Below are 18567 nucleotides of genomic sequence, written 5' to 3'. Positions count from 1 at the left end.
GCCTAAGTTCGAAACACCATCTAAACTATTGGTGTGTTATGTCCTCAGGCTTATATGCTTACATTTGGAGGTCTGATAACCGAACGCAATTATGGGCTTGATTTAACATTTGTAATGGACAATATTCCATGTTTGTTTGAAAGTATTTCCATCACGACAATGATACCATAACAATTAAGGTTATCAGACCTGTATTTGAGGACACATTGTCCCAGACATATCTAAGATGAATACATCGTTTGGAGAGCCCACGTGTGTCAAGATATCGTGTCAGTTCTCGTGTCTTTGAAGTAGACCTTATAAAAACGCTCATCTATTCTTAACTAAAGTCTTCATATCTCGAAACTCGTATATTTATGACTTCGACTGTTAGATTGGATATACAATTTTGCATTAAAAATATTTACATTACAGAAAGTCACCTTTACCATTTAATGGAAGTGATACTGTGCTGTCTAAATGCATTTTCTTCTTCTTGAACAGGAAGGTCACGTGCCGTGTTTTCTATTCCCTCGATGTCTTTTTTCCTTCCCCGTGTAGTTCACTGCCTTTGTTCTGGCAGTGAACCTTGATTCAAATTAAAGAGGTCAAATTTATATTAGGTCTATGTCCTTTTTTTCGATAGATGGTATTTTTCCCTTGTACTCTATTTTGTACTTATATGTTGTTTTTTTTAAAAATATTGTAAACAGTATAACGTATCTTCATGCTTGTGCCTAGGTGAGACTTTTAGGCAATATCAAAATAGATACATTGATGAAATTGTCATGGAATCCTCCGTTTCTATTTGAACTAGTCGCTTTAGTTTGAATTTTACTTTGGCGCTTTTCACTTTAGACCTACAACTTTTTTCCCAGTCATCTTCCCCTTCATTGGTGCAGAATTGAAATACAAGTCAGAAATTAGAAAGAAAAAGAACAAACAACAAAAACAAAAATCAGAATGAAACAAACAAAAAAGTAGATAAAAAAAGAACAATAAAAACAAGAGGTGAAGAAGGAAGGATCTGAGATGTATTTCATTTCATTCATTTAAACCGACGTGTAGATATTTGCAAGGAGATTCAAATAGGATATTTGCTCATTAAGTTTTCAATTTGTCAGAGAGGCAAGGTAGTTATTTATTTCTCAAAGTATTCAATTTCATAAAGATGTCATTTTCACATTCTCATGCCAACTATATCTTGTAAAGTGCCAATGAACACGTTCAGTTTAGATTAGCACACCTTAAATTTTATTTATTATTATAAGAATTATTAAATATTTCGTCTTCTTTTTTAATGTATTACGATTATACGTTTAACGTTTTTAAAAAAAAGTAAAATACTCACCAGTTCAGTCCACTAATTCAATCAAACACGCAAAACTATTTGTAACCATAAACGTTCCAGTGTGATTGAAAGAATGTTACTGAGAACTTATTACCCAGTTAACAACCGTACACTTTAAAAACGTATTTTAAAATTTGGCCAGAAAACTCGTCCTTCAAATATCGATGGATAATTAAGGGACAATTTTTCTGACCACATTTTTCCAGAGTACGGTAATTAACTGGTCAAAGTAGCCATTGATGTAACTTGAAAGAATGTTCCAGTCTCATTTCTAATATTGTTCTATTTTTACATATACTCTTTTTCTACGCTTCTCGATACTTTTCATCTGAATACCGCGCTTTATCAATTTTACTATATTGGATATTATTCCTCTTGAAAATTCGCCTCTGATATTTGTGTACTGCGGCACCGATTCTTCGTTTCCCATCACCAAGCAACCCGTATCGATTATCAATCAAGAAAATAATATCAATCACTGTGGATTGATGGATCGATAATGAAATTGACCCGTTGTTGAAGTGAGAGTGTGATAACTATTTAATCACCAGTTCCGTCCCTTATTCATCAAAGAAAAAAATTAATTACTTATGCCTGACGAATCACTCAACGGCCAAACTCGTCGAATTGCGACGGAGAAATCTGATCAAAATTTGATCGGTCGATATGTACGATTTTTCTTTGCTCCGATAAATGACCCCTGTGTTTAATGTAAATACCTGTTTGCAGCATGAATTGGCATCAGTTCGCATAATATAAACTCGACCAAGACAAAATAGTCCCTCGGCCATGGAGCCGGAGTTTATCCCGGTTTCTATAACATGAAATGGACACTGCAGCTGGGTGGACAGGGAGGGGAGTGTCAGAAGAATATCACGACATCATCCCAAATTGATCTCTGCCCCTTTGTATGTAAAGCGGCTGCTCTACCAACTGAGCTATTGGGTCCCCAAAGTCGACTAAGCTACTGAATGAGTGTAAATTAAAAAATGAATTCTTTGTTTAAGACTGCGAGACCCATGGAACCGGAGTTTGTTCAGCTTGCTGTAGGCTAGTCTGAAAAAGATGTAATACTGGACGATCACAAATTACTTTCGGACCTATTGGAATATATCTTGCTATCTAGTTTGAGCAAGATGGACCATCCGACTTCATGATATTATGATAATACAACCATTCTCAAATTTGAATCAGATTTATTAATTAAGTTTCATTCCTTCCCTACTTAGAGAGGGATGTAAAGCTCCGTGATAAAGTGAACCAGGTACTAAAATTAAGTGGACTCGAAATCCTGACGTGTGATGTCAAAAATACTCCGTCAATAATGTCAAAATATTTTGTAAATGTTTCGACTTGTGGTATGACACTCAGTTTATGACTTGTCGGTCTAAGGTTAGAGTCCCAATGTAAAGGCTGCAAAATTTAGTCCGTAGAAAATTTCCTTCGCTCATATTTTCTCAACTTACCCAGTGGTAGAGGCAAAGTGATAAGGTGACTAATAATAGTTGTTCTATTGAAAAGAAAATTCTGATAAAGCCTTAGGAGTAAGAGGGTCATGTCTCGTCCTACATACTAAGTTTTGTTGTTGGATTAAGACACTTTTAAAACGCTATATCTAGAATTCATGGAACTTCCCTAGCAGAATTTAAAGAGATTGGAGATAACATCAATTAATGGAGAAAAATACCTGAGCATTTATATAAATAAATACAAAATGTGTCCAAAGCGCTTTACAAGTGGTCCCTGGCCAACAGCAAAACTTAAGATATAGGACGAGACGACATGACACTTGTTTAGCGACATATTTTATTTCAACATACACGACGCTTTTAACAGCCAAGTAATCGTTTTACACCCGAGTATGGTGAGCGAGAGAATGTGATTAAGAGACCTTTTCAAGGACTCAACAATGCTCTACTCAGAGCATGACTCGAACCCTGGACTTTCCGGTTTGGAGGAGAGTGTCATATCACAAGACCACAAAAAGAAGTATATAGATAAAGTTGAGTCAAAGAAAGCAAGATCAGTAGGTATATGTTTCATCAACAAAAGTTTAAAGATCATCCAAATTAGATTTTTGCAACTCTCTTTTATCCCAGAGCATGACTCGAACCCTGGACTTTCCGGTTTGGAGGAGAGTGTCATATCACAAGACCACAAAAAGAAGTATATAGATAAAGTTGAGTCAAAGAAAGCAAGATCATTAGGTATATGTTTCATCAACAAAAGTTTAAAGATCATCCAAATTAGATTTTTGCAACTCTCTTTTATCTCCAAGGAAAACATTAAAAACCTTCAAGTTGTCAAAACAACCCAGCAGGACTAGTTCTGAAAAGAGACCAAAAAAAAAAAACCCCATCTGTTTCAAATCTCCTTAGAGAGTTGCACTGGCTACCTTCAAAATACATTCCGTTGTTTGTAATAAGTAGACATACACCAGGATTTTTTATGACATTGTACACCCCTATTTTCAAAGTAAAAACCTAAGATCTAAGAGCGATTGAACGGTCTTATCTAAACCTAAAACATCCGGCAAAATTTGTGAACAATCGATGGAATTTTCGACACACCATTAGGAGTGCTGACTCATTATCAGATTTTAAATCTAAATTAAAAACTCACTTTTTTTTTGTCTCATGGTTTCTATTTTGTAAATGAAGTTTTACCTATCATGTGTGTGAAATGTGCTAGATCTATGTAGCTAAATGAATTGCTGTTTTTATTTTTCATTATATTTATTTATCTATTTTATGAATGTAACGCTAGAACCTGTTGCGATCGGGGAAAGGCGATACCGAGATGCACATATCGCTCAATACAAATGTAATTTATTATTTTTATTTTACTATTGTTGCCAACCACATCCAAACGACATGTGTTGCTAATGTGCAAAACTATCGTTCAAAAATATGATAATAATAACTATCACTGGGGACCGACGAGTGCAGTCGCTAGGAACTAATTCCAAATTTTATTTTCTGGATGTTTTAACGTTCCTCTTGGAAATATTTATTGTAAAGACATTTATTGATATTTTTATTCCATTCTTTAGATGAAAGATAGGAAGAATAGTCTCAACCCCAAAATTTCAGAATGCATTTTATCTTTTTGCGTCATAACTTAACCATGGAAACGCTTTCCGTGCGAATGGGGGACGACTGTTATGGTGGATTCTTTTCATCACGTAAGTTTTTATTTATTTACTTTATAAGAGTTATATTCTTTTGTTATCTATTAAAAAACATGCTCATTTTGTTAGGGTGGCCTTCCGAAAGCTCATCTTGCTAGCATTTCGCCTCCCAGCATTTCTTTCAATTTGTATTTTCACCGTAGATCTTTTGTCATGCGTTTTTTATTTATTCAATGTGTCAATAATTAATAATAGAAGAAAAATGTTCCAACATACCTAAAAGAAAAACAAACAAACCTAGGACTGCTTTCAATACTTCACAAAACAAATGGCGGCGGAAAACCAAAACACTGGTTGTATTAGGACATTTTAAATTTTCACTTATCAATAAAGGTTTGTTCTAGAGTTTTCAGAATGTTACAATATCAGTATTAGTCAAAAGTCTTTATAAAGGTGCCTGGGTGTTTGTTTTTCCTGTTAGGGTTAGTTAATGTTAGTAGATTTATTCTCTCATAGACTTATTTGAGGGAATATTTGGGTTGTTTCCCTTAGAACGAGGAGCTTTCGCTCATTTGACCGAAGTGCTACGCAATGGATAATTATATCTTTGTGCAACTCATTTATAAAACGCATAATATGATAAAATTATTTCAACATTTTCAATCGGTTTACTACATGGTGACATCTATTGAAGCGGTGAGAGAGCTTGATATTCTTACCTAAAGTAGACGTCTATACATATCAGCTTGGCATGACTAATCTATTGCAATGCAGTACCACCGTACATGTATTAGAGTCCAACCGATTTCAAACATACCACGTCTTTTCTGAATGCGTTATCATTATCAATATCAACATTATCAAACCAATGGGCTAACCAATAATATAGCATTGCTTGTCGTTCATAAGCCCACAAGGTTAACCAACAAGCATTGGGACAATTTATTGTCTCAAAGCGGTATTATTTGGGATGCTAAACGTAAAAGTCAATTTATAGTTCAACTGATCAACAAAATAAAATCTACAATTCTATATTCATTCTCTTTAATAACGCGCACTTTAGAAAATCAACCCAAGTCTGATATTTTTCGTTATAAATCCAAATTTCATCACTTTAATTAATCATCTCAACAGATGTGGTATGCATGATGTTAGCATACATTTTCTCATGTCTCTCCTACAGCGACAGACTAAGTGTGTTTTTACTGACAAACAAGACAACTGACAAATTTGACAACGAAGAAATCAGCCAATAGATACTACCCAAATAAGCAGGTAAATGTTTTTATATTCTCTGGGAGAAGCCTTCCGAAAACACCTCGTGCTAACGGAAACAACCCACATATGCCCTCAACTTACCCGAAGAAAAAATAAAACCTAGTACCTTAACTAACGCTTATAGGAAAAACAAACACCTTAGCACCTTTGCAAAGACTTATAATTAACCCTAATAGAAAATAAAATCATCCGGCGTCGAGCTAACCCTAATAGAAAAAAAAAAAACACCTAGGACTGCATTGCACTACCTTTCACTTTCAATATTTCAAAAAACATAAATGACGGCGGATAACCAAAACAATGGTCATATGAGGCATTAGGAACATTTTTAATTTTCACTAATCTATCAAGTTTTATTCTGGAGTTTTTTAAATGACACTGTATATTGACAAATTGAATAAATAAACGCCTGACAAAAAGATCCAAGGTGAACATACTAATTGAAAGAGATGCTAGACTGAGGAGCTTTCGGAAGGCCTCCCACTGGAAATCATACCGATTTCTTAAGCGCTCAGCCGACAAGAGACATTGCACACTTTTCTTTGAATAGAACCCTTCCCTATCTCAAAGTACCTTTTGCTAGCTCAAAGAGGCCCACCAAATAATAGACAGGGGGGAAGGGGGGGGGGGGGGGAGAGCACAAAAAATCTCGACTGCACCCTAGATCGATACTTATTCCTTTTGCGTTTGAAGCAAATTTTCACTCAACTAAGCCATTGGGATCCCCAAAAGGGACAACGAAATCAACATTGATACTTAACTAGACATGTGCCTTTCATTTTGTCCACGGACTTGTTCTGGTCCTTTGCTAAGAGTGCCATCTAGCTTTAGCCCTCCCATTCTCTGCCATTTTCCTCCCGACATTGACAGTGATTCTTTTTCATTCTTTTTCTTTTCCTAAATTAAATCATTTGGAACAGTGAATGGAAAAAGAAAACTTCAAAATAATTTGCTTTTTATAGTGTTATACTTAGACCTTCATATTTTAGTAATTCGGTTTTCCTCAACAAGGTGATTCTGTGTTTCCCATAAGTGCCCATACCCCTAGTCGCGGGTCTTCCCCTGATAATAAAAATAAATTCCCTATTTACGAGCTATGACACCACAGACGCTCTTCCTTGAAAAAGTTGCCTTTAAAAATCATCCAAGTTAATTAGATGTTTTTTTTTTAAAATATTTTTTTCATTATTGTGTTTGGTGTCACGATCGATAAAGCAACTTTTAAAATAAATGTTGGCAAAGCGTACCGTGTCCTTTACATTTTAACGTTATTGAACCATGGTCGGTCGATCAATCTATCGGTATCGTTAATCCACGTCTATCCGATATAGTGCTCTGCACTGACAAAGCACATTAAAATATATATGAGCCTTGAAGCATTTACTTCATACATCGATTGATTAAGATGACGCTCACGTTTCATAAAAATGTTAAATCAGAAAATTTAAAACCTTCTCAGGTTTAAGACGTTTCCAAAAGTTTTGACACCTGCAGATTTATAAAGTAATTGTTTAATTCACCAAAGTGAGAAAAAGTTGTTTTGTTAATTCACTATAGCTATATTTTTGTGAGCTAGTCGGCTAATCAATTTAAAATTAAAGAACATTTATTTATTTATTTATTTATTTATTTATTTATTTATTTATTTATTTATTTATTTATTTATTTTGAAGGGCTAAAGGGACAGGGGGGGGGGTGTGTGTGTGTGTGGGGGGGGGGGGGGTCCCTGGAGTTGACAATGAAACTAGTTGTTAATGCCCACCTCATTAATAAAATTATACATCCCGATTACAATAACTTTCAGACGATTGTCGATACCTCGAACCCCTGTCGCGCATACACCCACACAATGACAAACACGCACAAACCCAACAACTTTGTCCTTTCTAAAACAAGAACATGAGATATCACTGGTGTCAAATAACAGTGAGGTCAAAATATTGAATTTATCGAAAAGGTTAGCTATTTCCTTATCATAGAGGAAGCTAGAGAGGGATGATTATAAAATTCTTAAAAAGTCTTCAAAATAGCAAGAGCACATTATTGCTCAATAATCATCATCATATCTTGTCGCGCCAGTGAGTCAGCCAGTCCCGGGCAGTCTGGTTGCATTCCCTCAGGTCAGCATTGGTGCAGTGAGGTCCCAGCGAGCATTCGGACAGGATGTGGTCCATGGTCTGTCTGGGGTGGCCGCATGGGCATTCAGTGCCCGGTGAGATTTTCCATTTAAAGAGGTTGGTGGCGGTGTTTCCCACCTTTGCTCTAGCTCTGTTCAACGCCACCCATTCTCAATAATCTAATATATTTATACCTGGCATATTAACTTAAATGTGACCGAGCCCCCCCTCCCCAATGGTAGTATGTCGGGATGATTCAGATGCTCAAAAGGGATTTAAAATCCAGAATGGCAAGAAATGTGAACTTTTAGTTTTTATTACTTTAAGAAATTATATTTATTCTCCTCAATAAAGCATACAAATATTTACCCTAGTCCCCTATTCGAATTTTAGCATCTATATCAACTCAACACAATTTGAAGCTCTATGTCACGAATTTGATTTAACTCAGTGGGTCAATACCATTCTACTACCGCAAAAAAGCACAGTTTTAAAATAGTGGGCATCTCGATAGATATTTAAATGGCGAGAATTTTGTTAACTTTTGTAAAATGTTTTTTTTTCAGAGTACGGCAGTCTATTCTGATAAGATTGGATTCACAAAGAAAAATTATTATAATCATCATATACATCATTGCATTGCTTTATGGTTAATAATTTATACTTGCTTATGGTATTTGTTTCTCAGAATGACTTCCGTAATAACAAGAAAAATGTACAGCAGCAGTCTTGATGAGAAGATGACCGACGATGACAAGTGCAATAATTACGCAGATATCATTACCGACGTTGACGGGACTTTAGAACTGAACGTGGTAAGATTTATATAATACAGTAAGTAGTCCTCCAGAACCATAGTGGGCAAGGAGGTACATACTTTGTCTTCTATCCCCCTACGTCTGTTTTCCAACATGCTTGCTGTCTTTGTTTTGGAATGAGATTACTTGGTTTTGTCCTGGCTCTGGCCGGATACCCTGGCTGGGAGGGAAACAGTCAAATGTATGGTTAGTTTTGGGAGATGATATTTTTTTCCTTGTAAATCATCTCTCTGTTATGCACTGTATTATGTATTATATAATTTGTAAACATTTGAGTGTATTCCTCTTAGTGGGGACCTGTGCCTGTGTCTGAAGGAGACTTTTAGGTGATCTCAGACTAAGTACTTTGATAGTGTGCCGTTGGAATCTATATCTATTTCTTATTTGAACCAATTCCCCTTTGTCTTACCTTTTCTTGGGTGCTTTAATTGTAATTCTAGAACTTTTTACTATCCCATTTTCTTCCTTTTTACTGGCGCTGATATGACCTTAATGTGTTGCAAGCGCCGTAAAACCCTTAAAAACACAACAAACACAGAACCATAAGGCCCATGGAACAGGAATTTTTCACGGCTCCTATCGCGCTAGATGAAAAACTTGCTTGTTACCCCTTTGATGTGAGTTCTTATCCACGAGATCGACTAGACTAGGCTACCCAATTACAGCTGGGTGGACAAAGGAGTCAGAAAAAAAAAATCAACGACTTCACGCGGAATCGATACCGTTCTCTTTGTATTCCCTATGAAGCAAGTGCTATGGTCTGTTCCACAACCCGTGCGCACGCGTTGACGTTGATGTCTTCATAACCTTCTGGAGGATTTTTATGATGATTGGCTCGAACACTAGAATTGTTAGTGACGTTAAGCTGATTTATTTGCATCGGTTACAGAACTATACTTTGGGATTTTTCTTCTTTACGGTATATTTTTTTTTAATGTAGGGTCTGGGATGAGTGAACATTTGGATGGTTTACAATATACACAAAGAATTCTGTTGTGATTACGATCACAGAACTCCCCACAGGTTTGGCCAGGGGTTTACTTTTCACGAGATCCATGTGCACTACTCACTAACATGCTACCCTGAGTTCAAAATGACACAGCAAAATAAACATTTTGTGCACGCTTGACATAATCAATTGTTACAATCAATAGCTGAAAGCCAGATGCGTAGCTTCCTGTTGTGATTTCTAGATTCATAATAATAATATGGATTAAACATATAAAAATTGTCAGAATGAGGAGTATAACACTGACAATTTACAAGTATTTCTCCAGAGAGGCGAAGTGCGAATTCTTTTTTATTGTATGCGGCGAATAGCAATACTATTAACAGATTGCACACAACCAGGAACAGAGTGGAGAGGTCAAACTAATAATTATGACATCTGAATTATGTACTTCTTGTATCTAAAAATTGCGGTTCCTTTGAAAGGTAATACTAAACTGTGCAAAACATACTGTTTCGTGTTAAAGAAGTTTAGATTCAGTGATAGTTCACATAATCATTACATTCCAACCCCCCCCCCCCCCTTAGCTTTTGGCATCAATGTCTTTGTCCGAAAAATCTATAAGCACCAAAGGTCTGCTTGTGTCATCCACTATATTATATTATGTGCGTTGTCCACAGGGAAGAGATAAATTATAAAGCGGTGTGAGCCTGTGTTCAATGCTGTGAAGTACAATATAGATGCTCTCTATTATTATTATTAGTAGTAGTAAGCTTCGCAGTCCGAATGACGCTTCCTGAGAATTGTGTGATTCAGTAATGGTCGATAAGTATAGCTGCTCTCTCCATCCATGTTGTTAATTGTTTCCATTGGTTACGGTCCTGGGCCAGAGTTTTGAGGCTGTCAAGATCTTGTTGTGACTTTAGTACGGAGAGCACTGCAGTATTTCTTAGTTCTTCAGGGATTAATTCGGCCTCATCTGAATCCAGAAACTTCTGATATGTAGAGAGGTCCTGGTTCAGGGTAGTTACTATTGATGTCGGTGGTCTCCCTACATAATTGTTGCCATGAAAGAAATATTCTGTCATTGTAGTTTGGGCTGGGATGTTATCTTCTCGACGTAAGATGCGACTAAATAGCCTCCATCGCTGTTCTTCTATTATTGTGCTCAGGCGTTGGACCCTGGTTTTGTCATAGAGATCAGTATCTGTAGTTGTCTCTGGCCAATAGATTCCGATTATGCGACGTAGTTGTTTGCGGTGGTATGAATCGAGACTTTCTAAGTTCTTTTTTGTGAGGCCCCAGGTTCCACAATTATATGTCAATATCGGAATAATCAGTGCCTCGTAAATCTGTATTCGTTTATGCTCACTGATTATGTTATTTCTATTCCATAAATTTTGGAGTTGGTTGAATGCATTGGTGGCCAGCTACTTTCGTTTTATGATGTCTTCATTTTCGTTGATCAAATTGCCTAGTTTACGTACACTTTTCCATTCATTTAAATTTCTGTTGATTTTTGTATATTCTGTTTTGGATTGATTCACTTTCAGATTCCATGCTTCTAGGGTAGTTGATATTATTGGCAAGTATATTTTCGCTTGATGTTCTGATTCAAAGATTAGGTCTGTATCGTCTGCGTATATCAATTCACGAGTGATCTTCTTTATTGGTGGTGATTTTGGTATTAGATCTTTCATGGCCGATTCGAGGTATATCGTGAATAGAATTGGACTCAAGCTGTCTCCTTGAGGGGATCCAATTGAGGTTGATATAGTTTTTAATTCTCTGCCGGATTCAAATTGTAATGTAGTATTTGATAATAGGTATTTTATGAGCTTCACGTGATCTTTGTCCAAGAATGAGTCAAGGATTGATAAAAATGTGGTTTTGCATATAGTGTCGAAAGCTGAACTCGTATCGATTCCAAGTATGGTAAATTCTTCCTTATATTTCTCTATTATTACACTATTTGAAACAACCCAAAAATATTTTCTACACTACAACACTGAATGCAACTTTGTTGTGATGATTTTGAGAGAATTGGAACCTGGTGCCGTTGTTTTTTTGTTTTGTTTTTTTTTCTGACCCCCTGTTTCCACTCAACAACGATTTGGTAATTGGGTCTGTTATATCTGGGAGGGTACTTTGCGATAGACTTGCGTTCAATCCAAAGGATGGCAAGCAATTTTCTCTGTCAGATTAAAGATAAACAAATTGATATAAAGCTTTAATTGTTATGATATAAACAGATATAATTGAAAAAAATGACTAAACTAAAGATTTATTCCCTTTATTAGATGCGTGGTTAAACAGCAATTAAATACGTACTTCTTTTTTCTTGGCCAGCACTTTTTAAAAAAATTAGCCCCTTCGCGCGACATCATTTGTTGTCGTCACTTAGGCATTCCATGTAGGAATACATAGATAATCCATCAAACTAACGTCTGGTGTCAACAGGAAACACCCTTGCTGTCCCAAATGAGCAAATAGACGGAGGGGAGGGCGGGGGGGGGGGGGGGGGTAACCATCTTGCCCAAGATGTTTTATTAAATCCCCCAGAATGCCGCATGGAACCATATTTCTATTTCATAGTGTACTTCGCCTCTTAAGCATCCTTTTTTGCACTACAATAACTCTGACAAAATCCGTCACGCCTATTGCCAGGTACTCATTTACACCTGAGTCGAGTGGGATAAATGTGTGTCAAGTGTCAATCCAAGGACACAACGTCGTGATCAGGATTTTCCATGATAACATTCACCCATTCCGCCACTGGTCACGTTTAGCATCGCTTGACTTTTGTGACAAGACAAGACACCGTGCTGTTGAGCCACTGAGTCAAACAAATGAGGCGTGAATATACAATATGCAATACATTTCACCGTGAGAAGGCGTTTGACACAAGTTTGATAATAGCAAAACTTACATTCTAAAAGCTTAGATAACATCACGAAACAAAGTATTGCTCGTGAGGGAAAAAAAGATCAAACACAGGTCATGCTTGAATAGATCTTAAAGGGCGTTTGTTCACAATATTTTTATATTTTGATCTATCAACTGAGTTATGCGACCATCGTCCCGCATGGGGTAAATGATAATTAATGATATATTGCAATGGTTTTATATTCCAGCCAGCGATACCTATATAGGGTGTCGCCGAGTCCAGCCATTTTGATTGTACCGTATTTTGGAACCGATTAGACAGTCTTATATATTATAGAGGCATGGGAATAGAACAAACTTCTTTTTTCATTTATAACTATTGATATCATCACTTCAGATATCTGAAGGGTCGAGCGGTTCAAGTATAGCAGAGATGAATAACAATACCAACGGGAAAGTACTCAACATGGGACCCCATGTCAACATCAATGACAACCGCCAGCAAATGACAGAAGCTCCTAAAGTCCAAGCTCCGACCGTTCAAGGCCCTGACTGCGCGACTGTAATGAAGAAGATTAAACAGATTTACATGGATGAGGTACCGCTTCATCTCTCAGGATTATCCCTCTCCGGATCTGGTATGGAGCTGTTTGTGAAATTGGACGAGAATCTGGATAAGGTAAAGCTTGTATTATGTAGATACCATCATCATCATCATCATCATCATCATCATCATCATCATCATCATCATCATCATCATCACCATCATCATAATCATCATCATCATCATCATCATCATCATCATCATCATCGATCACTGCAATGCAGGATCACTATTGTCGATGCAATCTTTCGTCCACCCGATCTCCTAGAAAAAAGGTAATAATCTATGTCACAACCAATATTTAGGAACAATCTCATACAAAAGACAATGTATAAGTAACTATTTTAGAGATGGCAATAATTATATCATTGTCTCACTAAGTAAACCGGGTATAATGTCATTTGAAGCATTGGATTGAAACTTTATTTACATAATACTCGTACAAAGCAAGATTTTGGCTTTTCCATTTTGATCCCACCCCGAATTAATTGATTGATTAAAATTAAGGTGTGGCTTTTAACTTTTGATTTAAAACTAAAGTTCTCTCAGAATGCAATAATTAAAAAAGCACATATTGCATGTATTTTACCAATTTACACAAGCACGGGAAAAAGCAAAGGTGAAATAATACACTTATTCATAGTCATAAGACAAGGAAATGAAGATCTAGTTGAACATTTGTGTTTATCTTACTTTCACTCGCATTCCTTTATTCGTCAATACTGGCCGTCATAATCGACGAATAGTCACTTCATTTCTTTAAAATCTGAACAAAAGTTTATGGCTATATAAAAAATTTCATGTTATACAACTATTTCAGGCACTCCGACAAGCAAAAACTGCAGCCACAGCCAGACGAGGCAAAAAGAGAAAGAGGCTGACGAAAGCCAAGAAGCTGGATTATCTTCATATCGTCAACAAAGTGGTCGATAATCCATGTAACAAGAAACAAGACGTGAATGTGCCTCTTGAGGGGTAAGTGGACTTGATCATTAAAAAGGGTGTTTATTATTTTTTTTTTTTTACGAAACCCGCCGAAACCTTCCAAACCTCGCATAAACCGTCCGAAGTTATGGGAAGCGGGCCGCAGTGGGGAGTGAATAAGGGACTATGGGAGGAGGATTTTCAAATTACACCCTTTCGCAACGGCACCATAAGATTCCATCACCTAGGCATTCCATGAAGGAATATAGATAATCCATCAAACAGGATGTGTGATGTCAACAGGAGTCGCCCATGTTGTCCAAGTGAGCAAAATGGGGGATAAGAATGTTGCCCAAGGAAAAAACCCGAAAGTGCCCGTAGCGGGGCTCGAACCCGGGACTTTACACATCACAGTGCAATGCCTTAACCATTCGTCGTTTGTTTTGTGTTGTTCCTTTATATATGAGTCACATTTACTCGCTTTATCTTTATCTCCATCTTAACCACTCGGCCCCTTCGCCCACATGAAAAGGAGGATATCATAATGAGAGGAGGATATCAGAGGGAAATGAACCTGGGACTATGGGAGATGGATACCAGTGGGAATTGAAGCCTGACTTTGGGAGGTGGACACTAGAGGGGAACGAACCTGACTCTATGAGATGTGGGCACCAATGGGTAATAAATCTGGGACTATGGACATTCTCCATTGGTATCTACCTTCCCCATTGGTGCCCACCTCCTTTAGTTTCAGGCTCATTCCCCACCGCCCATCGTCTGACTTCATTTCCCACTGGACTGGTATCCATTTCCCATAGTCCCATGTTCATTACCCTCTGATATCCTCCTCCCATTGTCCCAGATATTACTCACTTCCGTTGTACACTTCCCTGATTCTGTGGTTCATTTCCCACTGCTGCCCACTTCCCAATAACTCTGGACGGTTTCGGTGGGCTTCGTAAAACATAAACACCGCATTAAAAATGAATCAAGGAACTCTTGCTGGGGTTTAAAAGAAAGTCTTCAAATAAGAACCCCCTCCTTATTACATCCTAACTAAATCACCCTAGCTATATCGCTCATGTGCATTTCTGCTTTTCTTTAGAGGCGAGTGTCATCAGTATTATCTGAATTTAAATCTTGAGGTTATTGCAGTTAGCGTTTATATTGAATACTAAGAAGTTCTGCTAGCCAAAAATAATCGTAACTTACTCACAAACCTCTTTGTAACATTATGGGTTAATAGTCTGTCATAAAATAATATGGTGAGAACTGACCAACTCAATAACTCTAAAGAAAATGACAACAAACAGTTGAGAGAAATTAACTGCATTCCTTCTTTACATAATATTAGGGAAAATTCCGAATTTAGTTATTGAATTTAGTAAAAACAAGATGCTGACCTTATGTTTTTTGACTTGCTCTTTTCCCATCCGAACTATGTAAGAAGTAAAGAACTTTTGAGACCATCAGTCATAAAGAAATTCTAACATTACAATTATAGTTTGGGGGTGATTTGTTTTAAAATGTCGCTATCAGCAATACCCATACCATACCATACCAGTATTAGAGTTTTCTGTTTGCTTGTTTTACATGATTCATTTTCTGTGGATTTGTGCCGATGTGCTAATGATGTAGTGTCTTAGTCTTGTAGCAAAGTCAATCGATGTTAATCGTGGTTGACAATGATCCGATGGTGTGTCCTTTGGAAATTACTTACACACATTAACCTTATTGACTCGTGTGTAAATCTGTGCAAAGCTTCTAGCCTCAAGTCAGCCACTGATATTGCAAGAGCGTTAATACAAATAAGACGCCACAACTGGCGACTTGTGTGCAAATTGGAAAATTTGGCCTCATATATCCTAACTGGGGCGAGGACAAATATAGGATATGAAGCGCATTGAGCATGGCAAATGGTTATGTGTGGGTATACATTATATGTTCCTAAAACTATTTTATGTGACATCTGTGTAATTTACTTTCACTATTCTCACGTCAGCAGATTAGGCCAAGGACTGCCAAAAACGGACGGCAAGATTCAAGTCAGACAACATACAATTTGTGATCAGAGAAAGAAGAACAACCGCAATGACGAGGTATGGAGGAGATAAATCAATTTATTATTTTTAAGGTGAAATAACATCCATATTCAGGTGAGATCATGTCAGGCCAACCAATTTGACAAGTGAAAAACTTTACAAAATGAAATGAAAAATCACAATTTTCCCTTTACAAAAAATGGAGGATTTATTCTGATTGCAGAAACGTAAGTTTGTTGGTGCTTTTTTTTTTGGCCAAACATACATAATGATGCTGTGTTTTATTCCTCTGTGTGTTTTATTATTTTTTAAAAAGAAATTCGGGTTTTAATAACTTAAGTGTTTCTTAAATTCAAAACCATTATATGTCTCAAAATGTTGGCTGTTACAGCAGTGTTGTGTTTACAGTGCTTCACATGCTATCAAATGCTCTTCGGTTCTAATCCCAATTGATGGGAGGGGAGGGAGGAGGCTTTATGCTGGTTATTTTCGATCCTGAATTATTTTTTTTTTACTTTTTCAAACGAACTTACCCACTAAATCTAAGACATTAGTCTCATAATAAGAAAGTAGCTACTCAACTGTATCGAAAATCGAAAATCATAATTCATTTTTTTTCAGAGAATGGGAGACCTGGATGTCACCAAGGACGTAGACGCTGTCGCAACACAAAGCAAACCCAGTGTGACCGAACGGATCCGTCAACTGAAGGTGACGCCGCGCAACCAGCAATCCTTTTTCCCGTACGGACATAACCAGAACTATCAACAGCAAACAACTCCTATGACAAACCTTCAATGTGGCACTATCCGTGGACCCATTTGGAACATCGAGAATGGTCAGATTGACGTTATGAGATCTATCGATACCCTCCCGTCGACTTCAAACGTCCAAGCCACCATGGACACCACCAACACACCTGACGACGACGACGCTCCCATTGACTATAGTTTGAATCCTTTTCCGGGTGGGTTCAAATCGAACAACCTCCCATTAAAAAGACGGATTAGTCCACCCAGGTGGCAACTTCGTAATGCTGAATATTGCACAGATGACTATGACAGTCTGTATCAAGCCGATAATTCTTGCAGCAATAAGGAATTTGCTCGAAAGGAAAGGATACGAAGGGTGCAAGATGGTAAAATTAGAAAGTTACGCCTCAAAAAAGCTGCTGCAAGAGTAGCAAATGCTGCAAGAATTGCGATGCCGTCTACGAGCCAAGAAGCGGCTATCAAAGCAGCAGAAAGAGCTTACTTGCCAAATGAAGACGTAAAACAAACTTCCTCTGACGTTAGCCACGGAGAGCAGTCATCAGTAGGCCCACATTTTCAGACAGATCTTCTGACGCCACAGACAATGGACGCTGATACTTTGATTAAATTTACAGAATATACTCACGACTTGAGAAAAGATTTGAAACAGAAATACAAGGATTTAAGCAAATTACTGAAAGCTTTCGAAGACACGGTGCAGAAGAAGAACAGCGTGATGGATGGGGAGGAAGAGGGAGAGGAAAACACCGAGTCAGATGCCCAAGTCGGGCGATGCAGAATTATGTAGCTTGTTTGCTTCTTGTCGTGTCAAGACCAACCTGACTGATGACCTTGTAACATAATAACATTGAATTTATTTACCATTTCGACGTTTTGATACTTGAGATATACAACTTTTTATAATCTAAACTGATATTATACACATTATATACAAATAAACAAAATATATATACACGTGAAAATATGAGAACATCGTTGGCTTTCTAATCACAACCTCTACTAAAACAAGCTATAAGCGAGTAAAGTGTAAACATGCTCTATTTGGCGAAGAAACGGATGAACTTAATCTCAGCTCTGTTTACTCACACCCCCCCCCCCCCCCCCCCCACCCCCTTTTTTTTAAAAATTACTGTCAGAATTGTTATGAAGACACGGATGCCTTGCAAGGAGTTTAACAACATGCCGGCATGTGACCCACCGTGTTAAGCAGGTATAAAAAATAGTCCTGCAAAGCCATTAGTCCACATGAAACCGAAGTATCCCGGTTTCTATAGCATTAAAGATAGAATGTTTGTGTATCGCAAGGTATTTTCCACCAGATCAAACAGACTCAGCTACCCAATCACCGCTGGGTGGACAGGCGGGTCTTTAAAAAAATGTCTCGAATTCACCCGGGATCGGTCTCGATCCCTTTGTGTGTGAAGCGAGTGCTCTACCAACTCAGCTATCGGGGCCCCAAACATGTTGGAGTGAAATTGACGCTGAAAACGGTGTTTAAGTTTAAGTCTAAATGTGTGTGTGTGTGTGGGGGGGGGGGGGGTGTTTGTGTTTGTGTATGTGTGTTCAAGTATAATTATGACCAACTTCTACAAAATATTTTTTTCCTTAAATCATCTTTCTGTTATGCACCGTAATATGTTTTGTATACATATTATATATGATTTGTAAACATTTGAGTGTATTCCTCTTAGTGGGGACCTGTGCTTGTGTCTGGAA

The 18567-nt window shown here is 37.4% G+C and overlaps 1 protein-coding gene across 4 annotated transcripts; it reads left to right on the top strand.

Moving 5' to 3' along the window:
* Positions 1 to 4403: 4403 nt before the first annotated feature.
* Positions 4404 to 17813, top strand: LOC144964599 (uncharacterized). 4 transcript variants are annotated; one of them, XM_078899052.1, is made up of 7 exons: positions 4414 to 4514; positions 5644 to 5735; positions 8544 to 8670; positions 12906 to 13187; positions 13933 to 14087; positions 16042 to 16135; positions 16700 to 17813. In XM_078899052.1, exons 3-7 carry the CDS (start codon positions 8545 to 8547, stop codon positions 17636 to 17638), a joined length of 1596 nt encoding a protein of 531 aa, XP_078755178.1. In that variant the 5' UTR covers positions 4414 to 4514; positions 5644 to 5735; position 8544; the 3' UTR covers positions 17639 to 17813. The 4 variants fall into 4 exon arrangements, with proteins under 4 accessions (XP_078755179.1, XP_078755177.1, XP_078755178.1 ...); XM_078899050.1 differs by having other exon boundaries at positions 16039 to 16135; XM_078899053.1 differs by lacking the exon at positions 5644 to 5735 and having other exon boundaries at positions 4404 to 4514.
* The last annotated feature ends 754 nt before the right edge of the window (positions 17814 to 18567 follow it).

Source organism: Berghia stephanieae, chromosome 2 (assembly GCF_034508935.2).
Source record: "Berghia stephanieae isolate SIO BIC M18660-M18661 chromosome 2, UCSD_Bste_1.3, whole genome shotgun sequence".
NCBI classification, from domain to species: domain Eukaryota; kingdom Metazoa; phylum Mollusca; class Gastropoda; order Nudibranchia; family Aeolidiidae; genus Berghia; species Berghia stephanieae.
The sequence above is the reverse complement of the archived record's forward strand: the minus strand, read 5'-3'. Positions and strand labels throughout refer to the sequence as shown.

Coding starts and splice junctions, on each gene's coding strand:
- LOC144964599 (XM_078899051.1), top strand. CDS start 8,545: ATGACTTCCGTAATAACAAGAAAAATGTACAGCAGCAGTCTTGATGAG. Junction 8,671..12,905: donor GGACTTTAGAACTGAACGTG/GTAAGATTTATA, acceptor TCATCACTTCAG/ATATCTGAAGGGTCGAGCGG. Junction 13,188..13,932: donor TGGACGAGAATCTGGATAAG/GTAAAGCTTGTA, acceptor CAACTATTTCAG/GCACTCCGACAAGCAAAAAC.